The 10,908-nt window shown below is 51.0% G+C and overlaps 1 protein-coding gene across 1 annotated transcript in view; it reads left to right on the forward strand.

The window, feature by feature from the left end:
- MRM1 (mitochondrial rRNA methyltransferase 1) overlaps positions 1–8,265 on the forward strand; it is a 12,701-nt gene extending 4,436 nt beyond the window's left edge. Inside the window, exons 2-6 of the mRNA XM_009278352.2 lie at positions 38–665; positions 1,130–1,223; positions 3,075–3,195; positions 7,261–7,380; positions 7,523–8,265. Coding sequence (XP_009276627.1) covers positions 38–665; positions 1,130–1,223; positions 3,075–3,195; positions 7,261–7,380; positions 7,523–7,572 — 1,013 coding nt within the window. The 3' untranslated portion in view covers positions 7,573–8,265. The remainder of the gene's footprint in view (positions 1–37; positions 666–1,129; positions 1,224–3,074; positions 3,196–7,260; positions 7,381–7,522) is intronic.
- Positions 8,266–10,908: the final 2,643 nt, after the last annotated feature.

The raw sequence follows: 10,908 nt of genomic DNA on the forward strand, positions 1-10,908 counted from the left end.
GGGGGCGGGACCGGCGGCGGTCGGCTGCCCCCACCAGCCCTCCCGGAGGTTTCCCGGGCGGGGAACGGCTCCCGTACCTCCCGCGAGGGCCTGGCCCCGCCGAGCCGGCCGCCACCGTGGCACAAGGCGTACGAGAGAGCGGCCGGGCCGGCTGCGCGAGCCCACGGGGAGCTGTGGAGCTTGCGAGAGGGTGACTTCTCGAAGGCGAGGAAGAGGCTGGAACCAAAGCCTCTGTCCGTCGAGAGGACTAAAGGCTCCGAGATCTTATTTGGGATCGCACCGTGTGCCCTGGCCCTCTCTCAGTCGAGGAGGGACCTGTTCAGGTTGTTCCTCAAGCAGAGCTGCGGCTCTCGGCGGCTTGTTACGAGTGAGCTTGTCCTTCAGGCCACGGCCCGGGGCGTCCCTGTGCACCACGTCAAAAGGAGAGAGCTGGATGCTCTTTGCAGAGGTCGGGTCCACCAGGGAGTTTGTTTGGAGGCCACTCCTCTCCGCTTCAAGAGTTTGGAGGAAGCTGAAAAGCCCGATTTGGGGGATGAAGAGAATCCGAACCGACAGCTGATTTGGCTGGTGTTGGAGCAGATCCAGGATCCCATGAACCTGGGGGCACTGCTGCGCTCTGCGTACTTCTTGGGGGTGGACAGAGTGGTGACAAGCCAGAGGAACAGGTACGGGGTTGGTTATCTGCTCCTTCAGCTTTTCTCTTTTTTTCCTGCTGGCTCACAAGGAGGTTTCTAGCCTGCATTGCTCGACAGCTTCTTTAGAGGGCTTTCTGGGACTGAGCTTGAGAGCTGAATTTGGCTAGGTGCTGCTTTGCGTTGCGCTCTGCAGGGAGGCTGCGGGACGTGGTGTTCCAGGCTGGTAAGGAACCTCCCTGGGTACTTTCTGTTTTAACCCGTTCTGTGTTTCGGTTGTCCATCTGTGCACAAAACTGCTGTAACCTATTTCCTGGGTTAATTTCTGAGCTCTCCTATTCTCCATAGGAAAATATATCCGTATAGGGAATGAGATCTTTAGTGGACTAGTTGGAATTGGGTTGCAGAGGCAAGAGAAGGAAATACAGAAACAAAAATTCTCTTGGATTTCCTTTTTCGCTCTCATATGACACTTGTCCTTTCTTTTTTCCTTGCAGCTGCCCCTTGACTCCGACAGTGAGCAAAGCTAGCTCCGGAGCTATGGAAGTCTTTGATATCTACAGCACAGATGATCTCCGGAGCTTTTTGAAGGTAGAATGATCCACATTTTTTTTTCCTTTCCTTTCAAGAAACCTCAAATATTGCATTTGCTGAACAGAGAGGAGGTACAGGAAAAGGGCTGTTATTTGCAGTGTCCTGTGCTCCTGCTCTGCGTTCCTGTTTGCTGCCGGTGGTCTGTGCTGTTGGACCACCTCTGTTGGGCATGCACCCCCAGCCCTTTTCTATCGGGAGGGGTAACAGGTCTGAGTTGTGGGTCTTTTTCTGGGAGATGGCGATAGCAGGATAATGCTGTGTCTGTCTCCCGTACTCAGGCTGTGAGCTCGGTAAGACGGGGTCTGTCTCCCTTTCTCTCCGTGGGGACCGGAGCTAGCGCTGTCTTGCCCGACGTGTGGCAGAGGCAGCATCCCGGGGCCCAGGCACACGATGGCAGCATCGGGCAGCCTTTGGAGCAGGGGAGAGAGGAGAAACCAGGGCTGGTGCGAGCTGCTGGGAATCTTTTTACGCTGTACCTATGCGGTGAGGTGAGATAGGGCCCTTTGCAGAATGGTGTTGCAAGAGGAGGGGGAACGCACATGGAAAAAAATGATTTAAACTGAAACAAACCCAGGGAAGTTGCTTTGAATTGGCAGAGTGCGTCCATCCCCTGTGATAGCACCGTGTGACTGCCCTGACTCCTCGTGGAGGTCCCCTGTGCCCTGGCAGGGCTGGGGACCGGCTGAATGCTGTGCGCACGCGGAGCAGGGAGCCGCAGGCTCCCATCTGCCCTCCCCTGTTCGTGTGGGATCCCCCAGCCCTGGGGGAGAGCGGGGTTGGAGGGTTCAGCATGAGGTGGGAGGGCAGAGGCTGCGGACCCTTGGGGGAACAGAGGCACCTGGTCTGCGCTCCCGGGGCCGCTGCGTGCCTGTGTCCCTTTGAGGAAGAGCTTGTCATAGTCTGGTGTGACCGCGAGGAGGCCAAGCGGAGGTAAGCCGGGACTCTTCCCACTTGGTGCTAGAAAACCCTTGTCCAGCTGTGCAATAGGTCTGTGGTAGCTGGAGCTCTGGATGATGGTGAAATGAAAGATAGATAAAATACATCGATATTTAATTGAAACAGCTGGAAGAATCACTTTGTTACTGTAAAGCTTGAATCATAAACATTTTGAGCCATTGCAGCAGTTCATTTAATTGGACCCAGATTCACTGGCCTGACCCTTGGTGTAAATTTGGTATAACGTAATGTAAAAAGTGCTAGTTTCAGAGGGAATGAAGCTGGCAAGAAGCAGCAGCTCTTTTATTGCTACAATGGATTTGCAAGACAAATAATTAAGGCTCTTTTTACTAGGGTGCGGGAGGGAAGGCTGGTTCTCTGGGTACGCGAGGCACTGAGTGTTGCGTGCCCTGCCTTTTGTGTGAGCTGATTTTTGGCATCTGAGTTTGAAAATGTGCCCTTGTGTTTGAAAACGTTACTGTGGGCTTCTGATGGCTGGGCCTGCACTTGAGAACTTCCACTGCATTTCTCTGTGGATTAGCCTTATGCTAATTTGTTTAACACTACTCTTTTTGTATGCTTTCCTGGCAAAAACCTTCCTAGAATTGTTGTATGGGCAAAAAAAAGCTTTTCCATTGCTGTTTGTTTGCTTGCTGAACTGGAATAAACACCAGAAGGAAAATTACTTTTTAAATTTTTTTTTTTTTTTTTTTTTCCTTAAATCAAGGTTTGTGTGCTGGTACTGGGAGGACTTTGGTGGTAAAAATTCAAGGGATGCCAAAAAAACCCTAGAAAAGCCAGTCAGCTTAACTGAAAACGTAAAAAAAAAAAGTGCGTTTGCATACATGACATTTTCTTTTTAAGCTTGAAAAGTAGGCAATTTTTTAACATTTGTTTCCTTTCCCTTTCTAGGCTAAAACTGCAGAAGGCTGGGAAGTCGTGGGAACGGTCAGCAAGCCTGAGGATGTGGAAAACGTTCCTGTCATCAGTTGCTTGGAATTTCGGTGGAATAAACCCGTTATTATAGTAATAGGTATTTCTGTTTACAGAGCTTTGGGCTCGGTGGAAGCGCATGTGTGAGGGAATGATCAGGGTGATGTTTCACTCCAAAGCTAGTTGCAGGTCTCTTACGTTACATCACACTTTGGTCTGGCAAAGAAAAGCTGAGCAAGAAGTACTAGAATGATCTGGCTGCAAATGAAATAGGGACCCAGAAGAAGAGGGGGAGCCGAGAAGCCTCCCGGTAGGAACTGCAGGAACAAACCAGTTTGTGTAGATGAACAGGGAGTTAGTAGCTGCAGAGGGTCTAGATGGCAGTTTTCAGTGGCAAGACAGGTCTGGGTCAGTGTGGCCACAGCGTGTTGTTTTGCATTGTGTTCTGCGGCGCTTTTGATCCTGTCCTAGAGCCCTGAACCTGGATTTTCTGTGTTGGCGAACCACAAACCTGAGTGAGAGACCCAGGAGGTACGTGTTTGCTCTTGCTGCGCTGAGGCTGTAGTGGTGAGCTGTGCCATGTCATTGCTCTGTCACATTTCCTCTTTAAAAAAGAGGAATATATCTCTGTGCCCAGGTCTGGAAAGAAGCATGAGGAGCTGTTGCTGGGGATGGTCTGAACACAGAGCTGGGCGTTGTGGCACGGAGACCAGTCAGTGGCTGCTTTTGTACGCCTAGGAGAAGGCAGGAGCTGTTGGCTGCTGCGGTACCAGCAGGAGGAGCAGGTGTCACCTCCTCCCTGCCAGACCTGTGCGCTGTTTGAGCAATGGGTGCCACTTTCCTGAGCACCTAAACTGGGCGATTCCTACAGGGCCCTCTGCTGCTGCCCCCTCTTTGTGTAGTGGATACTTGCAAAGGATGCCGTCTTTTGTAGGCACTTTGGGGTTGTGCAGCCTCCCAGAAGGTGAAGAGAAGGGGAGTAACGGCTCCGTGGCAGCTAGAGAAAGAAATTCACCCAGGAGTGCTGCTCTAGGCACCCTTGTGTGGCCATGCTGTAGCCCCCCACTTTGTGTCACCTGGCACAGGAGCCGGTTTGAGCTTTTACACTTGGAAGTAGCGTCATGCTGGCGATGAGCCATCAAGGGGCTGTAATCCTGCCCCGTGCTGCGGTTTTCTTGGCTCAGAAGACATCCCTTTAATTAAAATGTTTATTGAACTCCTAGAAATATTGACAAGACAACGCCGCAAATCTGGCATCTCTACAAGATGTGTGGAGCTATATTATAGAGGGAGTAGGGAGGCTGGCAGCGCTGCTGATGGACCACAAAGAAATGCATCCCAGAAACAACGACAACACCAGGAGGAAGGAAGGGGGTGAAAGTGGCAGCGGTGTCGTTACCTTGAATTATGAGAGATTTCTCCAGGAAAAAGTCCAAATATCCTTTTGTCAAGGGAGATTGGAGGCTGATTGGTAGATGCATGAGGAGAGCTCCCGGACCTTGCAGCAGTAATGATTTCAACTCTCTGCTGAGCACTAACTCTTCGCTGAAAAGAAAATTGAACATTACAGTCGTCTGATGCTGAGGTTGTTTGAAGAAATGTCCTAGATCTGAATATGTAGTGTACCTGCAGCTGCAGAGAGCAGCAGAGATAATTTAACATGGTTGTGAGCTTCCTAGCATTGCACAGATTGTCTTGTAAGTTAAGCATTTGCAGACTTGAATTCACCCTCCTGGCATCCTCGCTGGCTTGGCAGAGAGTGATTTGGACAGTCCAGCTTAATGTTGTCTGCACTGGAGTCATCGCCGAAGGTGACAGGCAGGCTGGCTGCCCTAAAGACTGGGAGCCTTCTGCGAACAGGAACAGATTGGGAGCACTTAGATGTCTGAGCAAGAAGAGTTTCTGGGTAATTTGTTCTTCTTACGCCTTCAGTCCTTAGCTTGGGGTTTAAGACTGTTCATGGAATTGGTTTTATCGAGATGCTCGTTTTGCATATTTCTCTGAACTGCCCGCACGGCTGCTTCTGCCTGGGTTTGAACTTCCTGCACTGGAAACTGCAGTTGTTACAGTGGTGTTAATTGTAAATGGGGCAGGAAACCTGTCTTATAGTTTCAGCCAAGCTCTAACTCTGGTCTTTGAGGCCTGTCAGTGAGGGACAAAGCTAAGAGATGGAAGTCAAAGATCTGAAGTGAGAAGTGTTTTGTTCACCAGTATAAACTAGGATTTAATCTGATTCAGTCAATACTCCCTCCCTCGTGTCACACTGTGCAAGTCTTTTTGCCCTGAATTTATGGTTCCTAATTATTTTAAGCAGCCAGAGCCATAAAAAGCTTTGCAAAAGCAGGAAACAAAATTGCTGCCTTTATTAGGAATCGTAAGACCCTTACCAGGGAGAGGAGAGGATTGCTCCAGGAGCTGTCGCATCTCTGGCAATAGCTGCTGTCCCAGTTGGAGAGTCCCACGAGAGTGTGGTTTGAGAGGCTCGGGAGGCAAATATGACTGTAAGTTGTAAAACTTTTCTGTGTTGAATCAGGAAAAAGTAGGATAATACTTGGTTGTTTTTTTTTTCTTGAAGCATCCCTAGAGAGCCACAGTCTAGCGATGAAGAGGCAGGTTGGGCCGTGGGAGGCCTGGCTTCGATTCCTTGTGTCACGCAGGCTTCCCCTGTGACCTTGGATAACTCACCCAGGTCTTGTCTGCACTCCTGGCTTAAAGAAGGAAGAAAATAATGGTTAGGATGGGATTTTGGTTTTCTAAAGGTTCACTTAGCCCAGCCAAAGGCTGCTTTTGCCAGTGTGGCTTATTTCACGTGGGAAGGTGATGCAAGATGCATTACCCAAAGCATCCTTTTGCTTGCACAAAATGCATCTTGCCGGTTAGATCAGGCCAACAAAACGTGAGACTGGGCCTCAGCTTCCAGTCCATGAAATGGGAATACCAGCACGCTCCTACCCTGTGCGGTCGGAGGGGTGTCGCACAGATCAATACACAGGGATGGGGCACGGGACCTGCTGGGGAGGTGCGGTAAGCAGACAACAGGGAAAGAATTTTGTGGCAGCTCAGCCCAGCAAAGAGCTCATTTACCTTGTGGGGGAGTAGTCTCCAGTGGCATAGACAGTGCCTAAAGCATGCGTGTATGCTGTTAAAACTTCAGGTAAGTGTCTAAATTTAGGTGAGCTTGAGCGAGTCCTTGGTGACAGCACTGGTCACGCGGGCAGAGGCACAGAAGCCCTTCATAGGCAGCGTGTGCCCCGGCAGTGCCGTCCCGGGACGAGTCTGGGGTTCAGCTGGGGTCGAGGAACGGCTGTTGAAGGGGAACGTTTGGCTTCCAGCATGCTGCGCCTGTTTTGTCAGAGGGTGAGCACGTCTCAGAAATGAGCTGGGTATTCTTGCAGCCGCGTAGCTGTCTGTGTAGCTCTAAATAATGAATGTGGAAGAATTCTTTGGGGAGCCGAGCGGGCTGGGAGGTCTGTGGTCTTCTGCAGGATTGTTTAAAGCCTCTCCCTTTCCATTTCCCTTTGTGACAGTGTGAGTCAAACAACTACTAATGACCTGGGATAGATTTCAACTCTGTTTCACCAGTGTATCAGCCCAAACATATCAGGGCTGTTGGATGGTTTAACAACTAATCAATTGAAGCCTCTGGTTAAACTGTCTGCATTCACAAGTTGCACCCAGCTGGTGGTACTGTGTGCTGAAAAGGCTGAACCCGTCACTATCAATAGGGATGTGGGATTTGCTGGACCAGATCAGGCCTGTGGCCTCTTTTCTGCCTTGTCCCTCCAACCGCCACCTGCGCGTGTGGGCAGCCGTCTGCTGGCACGATGGCGGCTTGTGCAGGGGATCTTTGCACTCAGGCTACAAGGCTCTGTGCTTCACGCTGCGTATGCAGGCGTGTTGCACAGGTATTCCTCAAAAACGCTTCAGATACTGGAGAAGAGATCTGGGGAGACTGGAGTGGGCCAGGAGGGGAAGGCAAGTAAGGTGCCTGTCTCGCCTCTGGTAGTTCTTGGCTGTTGCTCCACGGGAGCTGGTGAGATTGCTGGTGAGCTTAGGGACAAGGGTGTAGTTGTGACAGAGCATTAGCAAGAACTGTACTTGGGAGGGGGGAAAAGGGACGTGGCAGCGGCTGCGAGCTGACCTGAGCAATGCCTTTGTTCCGCAGGTAGTGAAGGTGATGGACTTTCCCTGGAGACGCAGCTCTTGTGCCATCGGATGCTGGCCATCCCCCCTGGCAGAGCGCTCCACCCCGGGATCGAGTCGCTGAACGTCTCTGTTGCTACTGGTAAAAACAGTTCTGATGCACAAAGGCACCATAGTCCAAATTTCTGTATTTAAAAATCAAACAAACATCCAGGCCCGCAGAATGGTTTTCTTGTGGTTTAAAAAAAGATCTGTTTTTTAAATTTAATTTTACTTTCCTACAGGTATTCTCCTGCACTCCATCTGCAGCCAAAAGCTGAGGCACAGTGGTTGAATTTTTTTTTTATTTGGCGGGGGAAGCTGCTCGGCGTTTCATGGCTGTGCTTTGTTGGTGTGGATATGGAAGTGCTCTTTCCAGGGTCTTCACCGTCGCTGCAAGTTATGGGGAGAGCCCCACTGACCTGAGCTGCTTCTCGGCTGACGCATGATAGCACCAGAACCCTGGCTTAACGCTGAAGTCAGACACCGGCAGGTACGAGGTAACACCTCCCACTGGCAGCTCGGAGGAGTGGCTGTAAGGAAGGGAGACAAAGCTAGGTTTTAAAAGCAGACAGCCAAATTCTTCCGTTCTTGCAGTAAAATACCCGGTGACGGCTGCGAGCTTTGCGCTTGTTGCACGGGGGACTTTGTACATCACTCGTGCTGTGGAGAGAATTTGGGCTGTAGGTGAGAGACGGTGCTCGGCTGGTGCAGCCACAGAGCAGCCGTGCCCCGTGCCCACTGCCCCCTTAGCAGCCAAGAGGGTGCTGGTGAGAACCAGGTATGATTTGGGACTACTCAGCAGCAATTTCTTCATGACGAGGCGGTTTCTCTGTTACATATTGCTGCTCGAATGTCTGAAAACGCACCGTGTTGTATTTGGTTGTCAACCAGGTCTGCAGCCCTGCCAAAGGATGGACACGAGCTGTTGGAAAACAGCTGTAGTGGGGAAAAACGCAGCCCATTGAAATAAAGCTTCTGTAAAGACTGGTTGTAGACTCGAGTCAATCCTTTTTGTGTCGTTTATAAATCCAGAGTGTGATTAGTGGAACAGGGCACTTCCTTCAGGTGGGAAGGGGAATCAGGAGCTTGTTGTCTTCGTCCAGGGAAGTTTCCTTTCCATGGTGGGCCTGATCCTACTGGATGCTGAGCTGCCCCAGCACCACTGTCCCCGCTGATGGCAGGGGAGGAGGGGTGAGGGTGGCTTCTTTTGCAAATATCCTGGTTGAAAACCAGGCTGGGTAAATTATTGAGAACCAAATGAATGTTATCACTTAGCACCTTAATTATTTTATTTAGCTACTGTGGCCCTTTGCATAGGATTCCTCATTAACACTTAATTTACAGTGCCCTTTAGGGATAATTTCAAACAATTCAGCTTAGTCTCCCCCCTCCCCCCTTTCCAAATGAACAAGTAAATCACTCAGAGTGACTAATTAGGACTTTCCTTTGAGCTAAATGAAGTCTGTAAACGGGTCTGTGGATGTGGAGGTTTTTCAGATGCGTCCCTGGGAGGGCCTGGCTGGTGGGTGCTGCGGCGGTGGGTGGCTGCGGGGCTGGGGACGCCCTGGGTGCCCGGGATGGGGGACGGGACGTGGAGCTCTGCGGCTGCCGAGGCCGCGGGGACTTTCCCCAGCCTGCGAGGGAAGGGCAGATGTGGTGGCTGGCGCTGGGCTTTCGCGCGGCCGATTGCCCAGTTGGGGCCTTATTTCCCTCCCCTGCTCGGAGACCTCTGTGCGGTGGCCATGGAGGTGTTGCAGGGCCACGGCCGCCCCCGCACGCTGCAGGGGGTCCTTGAGGAGCCCCATGAGAAGGTTTGAGCCCTCCTGGCTTGCAGGTGGGATCTTGCACAGCTTTGCAGTGAAAGCTTTTGCTTTTCAAAGGTGTCGAGTACTCACTTCTGCGTCTGCGGCCGTGATGGAGAGGGTGCCTGGCGCGGTGGCACGTGTCCTGAGCTGTGTCTGCCCTTTTGCCCTCTCCTGTGGAAAAGGACAAAACCCAAATCCCCCCCAGACGACGGCTGTAGCGCGAGCAGGACTTTGCTGCCCGGGTCTGAAGGCGAGCTGGTCACTGAATACCAGTGAACCGGTGCATTGCTGGGGCGACAGCTCTCGGGCGGGTGTGTAGCACTTGCATTTTGTGAGCTGAATGGGTCTTTTATTTTAACGCCGAAATAAAAAGGCTCGGGGCCGGGGAGGCTGCAGGCCAGCCCCCTCGCCGGCGCTGCTCACGCAGCCGTGGGTGCCCCAGCAGAGGGTGCCCGTGGCTCAGATTTGCTCATTTTTCAGAGGGAAGATTCAGCACTTGGGGCTGACTGAATCCTTCCTTTCGAGCAGCAGGGATGAGGATAAAGCTGTTTCTTTATGCTTGACCTATAGGTAAGTATATATATTTCCGATTTCGTAGGAACTGCAGTTTCTCCTTTTTTCTTTTTTTAATTTATTTGAGCAGTAGTTTAATAGAGGAGGCACTTCACTGGTCTTGCGTGTGTTTGGGAAAGCCGGGCGCCGTCAGACTGCGCTTAGCCGTGCCGGCTCACCCCCTCTAACGAGGAGGCGGGTGAGTAACGATGGAACAGCTACTTTGCTTCTGGAAGGCTCCCAAAAAGCTTTGAAACCTCAGTGCCCCCAGCGGCTCTGCCGACAGGGTGAGCGAGGTAGACTGAAGCTCCCGCAGTCGCTTGTCCGTCAGTCCAGCAGCCATCGCGACTCCCCTGCAAATTTCCCCGTGCAGCCGCTGCATCCACGGAGCACCTTGATTTGGCTCTGGAGTATCAGACAAGGCTTGCTGAGAGTTGCATGAGGCTTGATTTTAAGAGACAGGAATTTGAGCGCGTAACCAGGGCTGCAGCTCAGGCTTTTTTGCTTGAGAGCTGCAATACAGGCTTTTGTGAGCGCAGTAAATCCCGCTCCGGATGGCTCTGCTGTTTGCATTTAGCCCGTTTCTCTCTCAGTGGTAAGTTTTGGCCCCGCTTTGTTTCACTGGGATGCCCCTCTGCCATCGCCCGGCCGGCTTTGGATGTATCTGCCGCGGCTGATGCTTTCTCCTTCAGCCCCAGCTCCATCCTGCTCCGGGCTGAGACCTGCGAGGAGCACGGGGACCTCTGCACACTCGCACCTTTGGAGATGGAGCTTTGTGCTCTGCGATTTGCCCCGATCTAATAAATGCGATCCATTAATTGGATCATTGCCTGCTTCTCCAGTTAATTTCCTGGATATTTTTAAATGTTAAAATGTAGTTTTTATAGTCTTTCATTATTTTTAGCCTTAAGCTTGACTATAATCGTCCCTGTAATGTAACTGTAAAAAACTCCCGGCTTTATATCATAAAGGAGGACATTAATTGTCATTTTTTGTGTACATCAGCAAGATCAAAACATGCTTCCTGATTACTTCTGTTTGTACATAGTCTCTCTGATATTTAGATATGAATAAAGTGTGTGTGTGTAATTTGAAAGTCAATTCTTCCCTCCCTGCCTCTAGTCATGGATTCCTTTCAGAGGCTTATTTACCAAATTGATTTTAAAATTCAGTAATTGCCCTTCCAAAATGATTTCTCAATAATCAGAGTGTCTCTAAGCACAGTGGCAAAATATTTGTCCTCCTTGGTTCAGAAGATGCATTCCGCGCCT

The sequence above is a fragment of the Aptenodytes forsteri genome, unplaced genomic scaffold, assembly GCF_000699145.1.
Source record: "Aptenodytes forsteri isolate BGI_AS27 unplaced genomic scaffold, ASM69914v1 Scaffold66, whole genome shotgun sequence".
In the NCBI taxonomy this organism is placed as follows: domain Eukaryota; kingdom Metazoa; phylum Chordata; class Aves; order Sphenisciformes; family Spheniscidae; genus Aptenodytes; species Aptenodytes forsteri.